The sequence below is a fragment of the Littorina saxatilis genome, linkage group LG4 (assembly GCF_037325665.1).
Source record: "Littorina saxatilis isolate snail1 linkage group LG4, US_GU_Lsax_2.0, whole genome shotgun sequence".
NCBI classification, from domain to species: Eukaryota; Metazoa; Mollusca; class Gastropoda; order Littorinimorpha; family Littorinidae; genus Littorina; species Littorina saxatilis.
Genome location: NC_090248.1, coordinates 23,731,389 through 23,744,740, shown reverse-complemented (window position 1 = coordinate 23,744,740; position 13,352 = coordinate 23,731,389). Strand labels below are relative to the sequence as shown.

The window sequence follows — 13,352 nt, the reverse complement described above, 5'->3', positions numbered from 1 at the left end:
TTTATAATCATGTACAGACAAACATTATCTGTTGCTATAATATCTAGTTGCAGAAGTCGACGTTAAGATTTGAAGCACACCAAAAAAACTGCTCCTAAATTGTTAAACGTTTACACTGGTTTCCATGGCAACAAACCATATAGATGGGATCAATTCAAATATTTAGAGCTCAAATGTATCTTGATATTCCATTAGACTGTAAGAGCAGTTATTTTTGTTACATAAATTTATGAATTGGAATCTTGCATTTACTGCTGGACCTCGCCTTAATTAACCTGTGTTGTTTTTACTGCAGGTGTCAATCATTCTCACATAGTCACGCCCCACCCACCGCGAGAGCCATCAAATGATCGCGTGCGACGTTACCATCGGGTGAAGACTGTTCACAGCAACCCTGCTCTCAACCATAGCAACAGCAGTCCTGCTGTCGACACCATCAACACCACGAAAGACAGGGTTTCCAGCGCTGGTTCCATAACTGGTTGGTAAATTTTCAGTGGTTACTGAATATTGCATGACTGGTTGAAATTGTCAGTGTTTTTTTGTGGTGTGTGTGTGTGTGTGTGTGTGTGTGTGTGTGTGTGTGTGTGTGTGTGTGTGTGTGTTTGTTGTGAACTGAGATTTTTATGATACAGTTAGGGATGTTTTTCTGTTTTCATCCGCCTGTCTTGGTTTATTGGTGAGGACAAGTTTAGGAGCATTGCAACTTTGAAAATACATGTATGTTTATTTGTGGGTGATTTTCTATCTTTTTGTGTGTCTGTCTTCCTTTTTCCTTCTTTCTGTTTTTTTGGACACATATGGGCCTTGGGGTATTTTAATTTGGACTGCTATTTCTGGGAATAAACGTGCAGCAACTGTGTCATGTCACACAACCCAGTTTATTTTATGACCTCTTTTTTGTTGTTTTTGTTTGTGAATGTATTCCAGTGCTTCACATAATCTTGGCATCCTTTGAAAAAATAACTCAACATTATCCATTTCCTGACAGAGGAGACAGGGACGAACCGTTAAAAAAACTTAACATCATCCATTTTCTCACAGAGGAGCCAGTGACGGACAGTGGCATTGCCTCTAAAGCCACATCCTCCACATCATCGGCAGCGGCCAGATCTGACCAGTCGGCTGTCACCATGTCCACTGACACACGCAACGGGTCAGGGGACGCCTTGCGACGGCAGGCAGTGGGGCGAAACATTGGGTCGGTCAGCACAAACCACAGTCAGCTTTTTGGTAAGGATTTGTGTTGTTTGGGTGTCAGAATGTTCAGAATTACTGTGAAGCCAGGCAGTAATAAAACAATATTGGGGTTTGTCATCACAATTAACAGTCTGTGGTGAGAGGTGCGGAAAGTTTTGCTGTCAAAAAAGGTATGAGTTGAAAATCGTCGATCTTCTGATGTGATAGATCACAGTGTTATGTTGGCTTGTTTACCCCCCTCATCTAACTTGCATCTCGGTAATAGTGACCGAAGTTTTACAAGTTGGTGTGTGTTGGTGTGTGAAAACTCTTTTATGTCTTTGGATGGGGCCTGTGGGTTTGCTTAATTTGAAGTTCAAAGCCTTATTGCATTTCTGTGATGGTAACCTTCATCAATTTGAAAAGCGTGCTTGATAGGATACACACAATGCGCAGACAGACACACTGATGAATATATTATGTCAATCAAGGCAACGGAAAGTATTACAGCAGACTGTGTGTAAAGTGTTCATAACAAATAATTACTTTAAATGTCCATAACCAACAAAAAATTACTTGAATATCTTTCTTGTTTTTCTTCGCCATACACAGGTCAAGGCAGAGATACACGTGACTCTCTGAACGATGTGATCGCGTTGCTGAAAGGAGATGACTCACCACAGAGAGGGGATGCCCCAGTGCAAAGAGGGGCGGGGCCAGCACATCGAGGGGCTGGGTTAGCACTCAGGGGGGAGGGGGCAACACACAGGGGGGAGGGGCCATCACACAGGGGGGAGAGGCCAACACTCAGGGGGGAGGGGGCAACACACAGGGGGGAGGGGCCATCACACAGGGGGGAGGGGCCGACACTCAAGGGGGAGGGGCCATCACACAGGGGGGAGGGGCCGACACTCAGGGGGGAGGGGCCACAGCAGAGAGGGGAGGAGGCAGCAGGGGAGAGCTCTGACAGCGGCACAGAAAGCTCACAGCCTGGAGAGTACGAGGAGAGTGATGAGTAAGTGTAACACTGAAACGCTTGTCATTGGCTCACGTAAGTGTAGCCTATGCGATGCTAACTTTTGTCTGTCTGTGCGTGTGTATGTGTGTGATAGAAACTTTAACATTTGACTGAACACCGAAATACTAATTTTACCTGGTTATTATCCAAGCAACAGCTTCAAAGTATTGAAGCAATGATCAACATTTCGTCGGCACGTATGTAGTTAAAGTGTGTATCCAAAGAAAACGGGTGGTGGGGGGTTTTGGGGGGGTAAAAACAGGTGACTGGTTTGTGTTGTGTGTGGTATGTAGACCAGGTCAGGGGTCAAGGTTAAGTCAGATCGCGTGAAGGATTGTGGTATAGATACAGTTCTCACCCAGCTGCAGTTTGCCGATTCGGGGAAGACGATTTCACATTGTTCGGTTTCGTAGCCCCAGAAAAATAGATAAAGAAGATACCAAAGGAGATTTCCTACAGGTTGATCTGCACAGCGTGTTTCCAGTGTGTGCGCGAGGAAGCGCTGTCGAAAACGCAGTGTCGATCTAGCAGTCGTGTCCCCGTAAGTAGGCTACAGACAGACAGATCTAGATCTAGGGTCTCCCACTCTTGCACCGTGTCACCTATGCTTACTGTGTGTGTGTATGTGTGACGGAGTGAATGAGTTTGTGTTACTGTTTGTCGATTTCTTACGGGAGCCTTGAAGGCTTTGCCTCTTGTTTTTTAATAAACACCAGAGATACAAATTTTCACCAATTGTCACGCTTTGTGCCCCCTTTAACTTAACTCCAATGGTTTCCATTTTGCTATTATACGTAGTTTCTGATTGTTTTTGAGTTCTCGATCTTAAAAAGATAGTTTGCCAAAGGGGAAAATCACCTTGATAGCTTGAAGCGCCTGTTTTGGTGATCTTTTATATTTGATTGTTCAACGTTGTGTGCGTGTTTTCTTTGCTGGCATTTTTGCTCAGTGAGATATAGTGTAGGAAAGTGTCTTTGGTTAGATGTGATAAGATGATGGTGTACATACTTTGGCCATCCTAGAGTAGAGGAAATTCTTGCATTAATGAAGCATTTTTATGGCTAACTTTATGATGACTGTATCTCACCCTTTGGTTATGACTTGAAAGTTTGAAGCAAAGTGTGTTCCTGTCTTGTGCCTTATGCACCTTTTTCTCACCCAGAATAGAAAAACTCCGGAAATAGCTCTGTTGGGTTTGTATGGGTCGTGAAAGAGGGAACACTCCTGCTTTTATTGAGGCAAACTTTTCCATGTGACATAGTCAATCAATCAATCAATCAATATGAGGCTTATATCGCGCGTATTCCGTAGGTACAGTTCTAAGCACAGGGATTTATTTATTTTTTTAATTTTTATTTTTATGCAATTTATGTCGCGCACATATTCAAGGCGCAGGGATTTATTTATGCCGTGTGAGATGGAATTTTTTTACACAATACATCACGCATTCACATCGGCCAGCAGATCGCAGCCATTTCGGCGCATATCCTACTTTTCACGGCCTATTATTCCAAGTCACACGGGTATTTTGGTGGACATTTTTATCTATGCCTATACAATTTTGCCAGGAAAGACCCTTTTGTCAATCGTGGGATCTTTAACGTGCACACCCCAATGTAGTGTACACGAAGGGACCTCGGTTTTTCGTCTCATCCGAAAGACTAGCACTTGAGCCCACCACCTAGGTTAGGAAAGGGGGGAGAAAATTGCTAACGCCCTGACCCAGGGTCGAACTCGCTTCCGAGCGCAAGTGCGTTACCACTCAGCCACCCAGTCCATAGTCCAGTCACTAACGAGGGTGTGTCTGAAACAAGTAGACAAGGAGCATGTGTGGAAAGTTGGCCTAAGTAATTGGAAGAGTATTCACTCTTTCACAACCCTCACAAACCTGACACAGTTATTTCCCAACATCATCCATTAATGTGGTTGTGATGGGGATTTTTTTCTTTGTGCTGTTTCAGCGAAGGTTCAAGTGATACAACTAGCAAGCTCCACATGTTTGTGTCACGTCCCACTCTGGCTCCTCGCAGAAACGTGTCCCCAAGCACAACGGACCAAGAGCCAGTAAGTCCAGGATTTATGTCAAAATATCAGGCGCAAAGAGAAAGGCGGATTACAAGCAAAACGATGCACGTTGTTGCATATGAAGCGGGCCTCGAGTGTTACACTGAGGGTTATACTGCCCCTTTATCAGCATGTGATAGGATATTGCTGGTGTTGGTGTTATTTTCAAACACAGTAATACTTATGTTTAAGACTTGCAAAAAGCTGTGGATGTTGTCAAAGGTACAGAGGTATAGAAACAGAAAATCTCAGAAAGTAGGGTCATAAAAAGAGAAGTTTTAAATGGGGGATCTAAAAGGGGTTGCAGAAAACTTGCTTCAGAAAGAAAGCACCCTGCAATGATGATGATGATAATGATCAAGAGGGGGAGCGCCTTGTACAATTCAGCGCAGGGTTTGCTGCAACAATGCCTTCTGTTTTTGCGCAGAGCAAGCGAACTGGTGTGAAAGGGGCTCGCTCCAATGTTCGTCGCTCCACATCAGAGATTCTCTCATCACGAGGTGCACGACCCGAGGACGACTTTCACACCAGTATGACCAGTAGCGATGAAGACGACGCCCACCAGAAACCACGCCCGGGTCAAGGGTCAAGGCCACACAGTGGAACTTCTACAGGAAGCCCCAAAACAAGGTGAATTTTTGATTCTGAATGTGTGTGTGTGTGTGTGTGTGTGTGTGTGTGTTATTGGCAAACGTTTATTTTTGTCTGTTTTCCTCTTGAACTTTCTTCTTGCCCTTTTCTTAATGTAATCATCATTCAAATTTCCCAAAATTATTTTGTGGACATTTTCTGTTTGGTCCAGAGGTGCAAACAACCCAACAGAGAGAGCAAGCCTGACAAAAGGAAGAACAGCAACAGGAGCACCCAAAGCATCCATTAGTCCCGACTTCAAGCGGCCCACCTTTAACCCAGCGCTGTACGGAGGCGCCAGCAGCAACCACAAGGCAGAGCTCCCCCCACGTCAGACTGCTGTACGCCGCACTCGCAAGTCACTGCGTGAAATCACGCCTCGTCTGGATGAGAGTGTCCGTCACAGTAAAGCATCAAGTGTGAGTTGCGTTTGCATACAGAATATATGTATTGTAAACCTTTTACTTCTCTGTGCAGCCCTTCTTATTTGTCTGTCGTTGAGATAACCTGGCTGAAGCCAGAGGTTCAAACGTGAAGGAGTGGATTGAGTTTAGAATGAGAAAGAGATCACAAGCAGGGAATCGTCTGGTCTTACAACCAGTAGAACTTAGACAAGCTTAGCTGAATGTATCTGAATATGGCTGAGTCTTTAGAATTTCATTCATTTACTTTTTGTAAGCTGAAAAAAAAGAAAATCAATTGCATAAGAAAATATGTAGTTAGAGTGAAGAAAAAGAGGACAGAAAAACTGAGGCTGGGGATGGTTGTTGGATAAGGATTTTTTGTCTGAAGAAAAGAACAAATGAACCTGTTATCAAATACACCAAAGCAACCAAGACTTGTCATATACTTTTAATGACTTTAAACCGGTCTTTCCACAGAAAAACTACGACCACACAAAGTATCAGATGGCAGACGTCACAGAGTCATACGAGACACGCATGTTGGCCAGCATGAAACGGGAAGAGGAGGAGGAGTTGGAAAATGTCTCGCCCCCTCCCATGGGCGCCTCAGATCCCCTCCCTCCCCACCCCCCTCGTGCAGGCCCCATGCTGAGAGCCAGTCAGCAGGTGTACAGCGAGTCGCCCTACACCACCAGCGATGACGACACCAGCTTCAGCACATGGAAAGCTCCGGTTAGTGTCTGTGTGTCACCCTGTTCGTTAAGCTTGTCCTGAACTAGGCAAAGTCGACTACGCGAAGTATACTTTGCAAAGCTGGGTGCACGAAGCTTTAGCACTGAGTTTTTGGTCAAAAGACTTCGCGAAGTCGACTTCGGGCTGAGTTAAGGACCACCTTTAGCCCACAGTAGTCTAATGAGATAGTTAGTTAGCTAAAGAGTTGGTGTTCTCATGATAAGATAAGATTTCATATAGTCCTGTCAGGTTACCGTCATGGAAATTAGGGCTGGTTTTTCACTGGGGAAAGCGAGCTGCCATACCAGGATGGGTGTTACTCTTCCGGCTTTTGCCGGATTTCCGGTTTTTGAAAAAATCTGAAGCCGGAAATTCCGGTTTTTCGGGTTTTCAAAAAAAAAAAAAAAAAAAAAGTTGAAATAACGAGCAGCGGTTCCGATCCGACTTTTGACACCGGTTTGCGTGCTTTCTCGGTTCGCTCCCTTGGATTTGCCGCCATCTTGCTTACTATGATTTGGTTTCGTCGGTGTCCAGAAACTTTCTTTCAAACTTGAGCATTTTGGACCCCTGCCTTTCAGGTTTTTTTATTTTTCCCAGTAACACCCATGTACCAGTATGGTGCTACCCATGTGACACATTCTGATTTGAATAGTTAAGAAACAATGCCTTCGTTATAATAGGACTAAGGATTAACTTGGTCTTAGACTTGTTACTGACTCAGTCCCTGTTTGAGACATTTTGATAGCATGTTCTTTTCTGATGTTTCATGTTTGTGTAATAAAATGTCAAATAGAATGTCAAATTAAATTACATATTCTTACTCCGAGTCACATATTTAGCATTGACGCAGTCGAGATGCTAGGTTGACTGAAAAACGCTATCCCGTCTATAGTATAAGGGAAGCAACCCAAGCAAAAAAGTAGCAAGCTTGCTACCCTGGGTTGCCTCCCGTAGCGTGCATCACGCCACAGATCTCGTACCCGATACGAGACACCCTCATTCGACATCTTTCAGCCAGAGAGACAGGTCGTGCTTGATTTCGCTCCTAGGCCGGTTTTGCTGTCTGCTTGACACCTACCGGCCTCGGCTCCCCGTCTGCTCATAGCTGTTTCTAGCGGTGAGATTGTTCCTTTTTGTTGTTGTTTGCATTGTCATTCTGCTGAGAATTTTTCCGTCCGCGGACTTACGAATTTTGCTCAGTAGTTTGTTGCTGTGGCCGCCATTTTGGTCGCCATTTTTCGCTTACACGTGGTGTTTTTTGCTGGTTAGTTTGGGTCCGTGCTACGGACTTTGAGCGTTTACCAGTAGCATTGGTAGCTGCTTGTAGCTGGTACGTTAGTGCTAGTTTATTCTGCTGAAGTTTTACGTCCTAGAGACTTGTGTATTTTCAGTAGTTTGTTTTTCTCGTGTGACAGCATGTCTGATAGTGAGAAAAGCGAGCGGCTAAGGCCGAGGTTAGGGGCAAAGGCCCTGTTAAACCTAAGTCCTCGGCTTCCACCTCTTCTGCTAGGAACCCCACGGTTCACGTTTCTGACCCGAAGACTAACTTCGTTTTTCCTGTGCCTATTTAGGCTCCGGAGGAAACTTCGTCTGGCTCGCGGGCGGCGGGTGTGGCCGCTACCACGGCCGTTTCTACCCCTGTACCTGCGCCGGAGGCTGGCGCTCTTGTTGCTAGCCTTTTGTCTTCTTTGATTCCAGAAATTCGGACGCTCGTTCGTACAGCAATGTCGCGGACGGACCCTGTTTCCAGCTCTGCCTCCCTCCCGGGGGTGCGCGACCCTCGGTCGTTGGCTTCCTTTGTTCCTGATCACCTGTCCAGCCTGCTGGCTTCTGTGATGGCTCTGGAGTCCGTGCACAGGGAGGCGTTTCTCTTCTCGGCCGGCGCTCGGTGGCTTCCGCTTGCGGGAGTGCACCTGAGCAGGTCCCTTTGGGGGATACGGTCGACACAAGGTATGTGCTCGCAGCAGCCGTCCGCGGCAGCTGCACTTCCGGTTCCCGGAAGTAGTGGTTCACTGGTTGCGGACAGACCATGGTCCCCTCCGGTTCGAGCTGCGCTTTACGTAAGCAGTCGTTCGCGGCAGCTTCCTTCCGGCTCCGGCCGGAAGTGGTGGTTCACTGGTTGCGGACAGACCATGGTCCCCTCCGGTTCGAGCTGCTCTTTACGTAAGCAGTCGTTCGCGGCAGCTTCCTTCCGGCTCCGGCCGGAAGTGGTGGTTCACTGGTTGCGGACAGACCATGGTCCCATCCGGTTCGAGCTGCGCTTTACGTAAGCAGCCGTTCGCGGCAGCTTCGCTTCCGGCTCCGGCCGGAAGTGTTGGTTCACTGGTTTGCGGACAGCCCATGGTCCCTTCCGGTTCGAGCCTTGCCCTGCTACAGCAGCCGTTTCCGGCAGCTGCTCTTCCTGTCTGGGCAGGAAATGTAGGTCAAACGGGTCGTGCACAGTCATCTGTCACTTCCGGTTCCGGCCTAGGGCTTCCGGGTTGTGGCTTGCAGACTCCTCAGCACCAGCTATGGCATAGTTCTGCTGTTGCGTCTGCACTCCCTGCTCCTCCCGGCTTTTCCGGTTCGGTTCCCGCTGCTTCCGTTGTGTCGCCGGTGAATTTCGAATACGGTGGTTCTCCTGGGCATACAGGCTTTTTTGCCTCTGCTGGGACAGCAGCAGCCACCCACTTCGGTGGTGGCCGCTAGCTCCTCTCTTCAGCTGCCTTCGGTTGTTGGTGACTCTCATCTTCCTCTTAGTCAGGGGTGCGAGTTTCATCGATGGCCAACAGGATGGGCGTTCGGCTTACGGCCTTCCCTCGCAGCGTCATTTGTCGGGTTCTTTTGGCTATGAGCCGTCCCCTTCAGGTGGCGTTTCGGACTTCGGGTCCGTGTGCGAGGAGCAGCTGCCTTCGGCGGCTCTGGCCAGCTTCCGAATTTACGTCAGCAGTCGTTCGCGGCAGCCGCTTCCAGCTCCGGCCGGAAGTAGAGGTTCACTTGCTAGTGCACAGACTACTGTCACGTCTGGTTCGAGCCTTGTCCTATGACAGCGGTCGCCCGCGACAGCTGTTCTTCCGGTTCCGACCGGAAGTGTAGGTTCACTGGTTAGTGCACAGGCTACTGTCACGTCCGGTTCGAGCCTTGCCTTACGTCGGCAGTCGTACGCGACAGCGGCACTTCCGGTTCACGGAAGTAGTGCCTCGTTGGAAGGTGGACAAATAATGATCCCATCCTGCTTGAGCTGCGCTATACGTAAGCAGTCGTTCGCGACAGCTTCTCTTCCGGCTCCGGCTGGAAATGTTAGTTCATCGGTGTGTGGGCAGCCCATGGCCCTTTCCGGTTTGAGCTTTGCCCTTTGCACGGCAGCCATTTCCGGCAGCTTCGCTTCCGGCCTTGGCAGGAGGGTAGGTCAAGCGGGTAGTGCACAGGTTACTGTCACTTCCGGTTCTGGCCTACGGCCTACCTTTGGGTTCCGAGCTTCAGCTTGTAGGTGGCTCAGCACCAGCTTTGGCATAGCGCTGCTGTTGCTGCCGCACTTCCGGCTCCTCCCGGATTTTCCGGTTCAGTTCCCGCTGCTTCCGTTTGGTCGCCGGTGAATTTCGAACAAGGCTTGCCCTATGGGCATACAGGCTTCTTGCCTCTGTTGGGACAGCAGCATCCACACACTCCGGTGGTGGCCGCTAGCTCCTCTCTCCCACTTTCCTTGGTTTGATTCCTCTCATCCTCCCCTCAGTTAGGGAATGAGCACAATCGATTGCCAACAGGAAGGACTTCGGTTGGCAAAGAGGAAGCAGCTACTTCTGGTTTGAAGAATCGCCCTTTGTAGCTTTTCGCCTTTTTGCCTTTTCGCCGAGCCCCCCTCTTCGACAGGGGGTGGCCTCCGGCGTCGGTTTCGTTGCTGGTTCCTCAGGGTTCAGCTTCGGAGCCGGCATCGGAATGCCTTGCCGCTCCTGCGCAGGCTTCCTCCTTCGTGCCCTTAGCGGACCAGAGGAAGTTGCCTTGGCCAGGGTCGTCTCGTAGCCGCCTGTTGGCCTTTCCCCGTCCGCGTGCACCGTTTCCGGTCACGCCGGATCTTCTTTCGCTTCTTACGAAGCCGTTGAGGAAGGATTCGGTTCTGCCGCTCTATGGGCAGAATCTCCTATTCTCTGAGGAAGGGGGCTGACAACTTTTGGAACTCAGTTCCATTTCCGAGACTCTCCTGCGGGCGCTTTCTCGCGCTCTGGCAGATTCCTTGGCGCCCTTTCCCCTTAGTAAAGGGCAGGACGCGGAGGAAGTGTCTCACTCCTCTCCACACTTACAAGGGTGAACGAGGCACAGATGAGGCTGTCCTCTCTGCACTATTTCCATGCGGTCTCGTGCGGAAGGGACTTGTTTCTTGCCCACTCCCGGTTTTCTGAGGAGTCGACAAGGAACATTCTCAGTTCGTCATCCTTGGTGGACGGTCTCTCTCCGGCAGCCTGGCCTCTCATGCCAGAAGCAGGGGATTGAGACCAACAGAGAACAGCGGTTCCCTTCTTTTGAGCTCCAATTTGAAAGCAGCAAAAGCAGGCCGCTCCTAAGCAGGCTATACCTAAGCGGACTCAGCCTAAGCGGCCTACGTCCTCAGCTCAGGTGAGATTGTTTCTTTCACAGCCGTCATAGGTACGCTGGGTTTTTGAAACAACAGCCGGCCTTAGGGCTTCGGGGTTTTAGCCTCGGCGGGAGCAACAGCCATTTCATCCATTGGAGGTGGTGGTTGTTGCTTTCCTTGTGCTTGTGGCTTCGGGCTTCGACATTCTTTCTCTTTCCCAGCGTATGGGTGCTGAGAGGTCGATTTCCGTTTAAAAGGGGGTTTCTGCCTTTGGGCTTCCCCGTTTTCTCTTGCCACGAGCTTCTGGACTCGGTCCAGGTTTGTCTTTCGCCGAGTCTGACTTTGTCTTTCTCTAGCGATCAGACGCGTTCTGGTGTTTCGTCCAAACTTAAGGTTCACTTGAGTTGGCCTCGGAAGTAACATTCAGATTTTCCTGAGGGTGCATTGTCTGGGCATTGCATGTTTGAGAAGTCATTCTTGGCTTGTCACTTTTTCTCAGGTTTTTTGGCTACTCCTCCCCTTTTTGGGCAGAGGTCTAGCTAATGTTCCAGTTTTCTCGGTGCTGGCCTCTAGGCCAGCATCTTTTTCGGCGGCCGAAACTTTTGGTTTCTTACTGTGCCTGTGTACTTTGAGTACTTTGGTGCAATGGCCGGCCTACGGGCAGCAAGGCTCTCGGCCTTAGCCTGTGTTATAGTCTCCTGCCTGTCGTGTTGCGACTTTGGCAATTGGTTCTCGTGACTGCGGATTTCGTCTCTTCCTCTTCTCCATCATGCTTGCATGATGTGAGGTGGGACGATTTCTGCTGGGTTGGGCTTCCGGCCTGGTCACCCCTTTTTCACTTGCAACTATGACTATTACTGAGAACTCTGGTCTCGGGAGGCTGACGGCTGGTTCGCTTCACGGTTTTCCGTCTTTCTTACCAGCTTCGTCCTTTCTGTTTCGGGTTTTTTGATTCATTTTCAATTACCTACAAGCAGTCTGCTCTGCGATCACGCTGGCTTTTGTCATTTTGTTTCCGGTCTCCGGTCACATTAGGATTTGGCCACTGCGGGTCCGCATTTGCGGTGCTTATGCACTACCTTAGGTCGCTTCGTCCCCTTTTTTACCCCTCTCTCTGCTTTCGCAGGGATGGGCAGGGGACGACCGGTGACCGTCTCCCTTGAGTTTTGCTCATTGAGTTGGACCCTGGTACTTGATACTCAGGCGTCTCTCTCTTTCCGGTTTGGAGTTTGGTCACTCTTCCGGAGCTGACTGTTCTCTCAACGGCCTTTTGGGCCTCACTCCATCCCAAAGTTTTCTTACTTTGGCATGGTTGCCTTATGGTCTCCGTGAGGGTCGGTCCTTTTCAGGGCTTAGCCGGCAACCTTACGCACGGATCTTTTCCAGGCCATTAGCATTTCCTTCCATTTAAGGGGGGGGGGGGGGCAGCTTGTCCTTCCCTCTACTTGGTCGGGTTTATCCAAGACTGGGGTCCTTTTCCGGACTGTTTTACGGTTCAGAAGATTGGAAGAAGTGCTGGGCACAGCTTACTGGCTCTCTGAGGTCGTCTTTCGCATTTCTTGCCTGAGAGACATCTCGGCTGTCAATCAGGGTGGTTCTCGGTCCGTTTCTGTCCTTTGGCAGTGGGCCAGTTCCTGGCAAGGGTTTAGAGTGAGTCAGTGGTTGCTTTCTCACGGGATCCTTTCCTGACTTTTGGCAGTGGGCCAGTTTCTTGGCAAGGGATTTTCTTGCCCTCCGCCTTGTCATAGCTTATGCTATCTTTCCCTCGGCTCGGCCCGAGCTCATTTCCAGGGCCTGGGCCTCCTCCTTGGCCTTTTTGGCCTATGGGGTTTGGATGATGTCCTGCGCACAGCTTCTGGCGCTAGGATTTTGTCTTATCAGGTTCTGCAGACATTGCTGCCCTCTGTCAGGATGGGTCTCGGCCTATTCCTTCCTTGGCGGCAGCTGGCTTTTGTCTCTCCAGAACTTTAGAGTGAGTTTGAACTTTTTGATCTTACCCACCACCTTGTTGGAGTTATCTGCTAAATATGTGACTCGGAGTAAGAATATGTAATTTAATCGAAAATTTTTAATTAAATTTTCATTTGATTAATATACTTACCCGAGTCACATAGGTAATTCCCTCCCACCTTCCCCGCTTTTAGTTTCTTTGTATTCTAGAAGTCGAATGAGGGTGTCTCGTATCGGGTACGAGATCTGTGGCGTGATGCACGCTACGGGAGGCAACCCAGGGTAGCAAGCTTGCTACTTTTTTGCTTGGGTTGCTTCCCTTATACTATAGACGGGATAGCGTTTTTCAGTCAACCTAGCATCTCGACTGCGTCAATGCTAAATATGTGACTCGGGTAAGTATATTAATCAAATGAAAATTTAATTAAAAATTTTCGATTTATAGCAACGTGACAGAATGTTGTGAGTGTGAGTAAAGGAAAAAAAGTCTTCAGAGCAACACTCACTGTGTACACTGTATCACTTGGCACAATGGACGTACAGTCATGATATGCTTAACAAAATCTATTTGTTTGCAGGCTCCCAACCAGATGGCTCACAACTATCAAGACGAGATGAAGTCACGACTCAGCAGTGACACTCTCACATCCTCCAACCCAAGGTACATCACAGTGGTTTTGTTGTTGTTGTGGTTTTACTTTTTTTTTATTTTTTTAATTTACTTAAAATAAGCCTTGCATTTCCGAACTACCAAAGCCAAGAAACATGCAAGCTGTGTTTCACTATGACAGCAGAAAAATGTTACTGAACATTCATTTTACCAGTG

General features: G+C 48.6%; 1 protein-coding gene across 1 annotated transcript in view; it reads left to right on the top strand.

The window, feature by feature from the left end:
- LOC138963663 (protein CFAP20DC-like) overlaps window positions 1-13,352 on the top strand; it is a 33,761-nt gene that overhangs the window by 18,781 nt on the left and 1,628 nt on the right. The window contains exons 13-20 of the mRNA XM_070335509.1: window positions 296-481; window positions 1,045-1,233; window positions 1,792-2,194; window positions 4,159-4,261; window positions 4,689-4,891; window positions 5,064-5,310; window positions 5,773-6,027; window positions 13,105-13,187. Of these exons, the coding sequence (XP_070191610.1) occupies window positions 296-481; window positions 1,045-1,233; window positions 1,792-2,194; window positions 4,159-4,261; window positions 4,689-4,891; window positions 5,064-5,310; window positions 5,773-6,027; window positions 13,105-13,187 (1,669 nt within the window). The remainder of the gene's footprint in view (window positions 1-295; window positions 482-1,044; window positions 1,234-1,791; window positions 2,195-4,158; window positions 4,262-4,688; window positions 4,892-5,063; window positions 5,311-5,772; window positions 6,028-13,104; window positions 13,188-13,352) is intronic.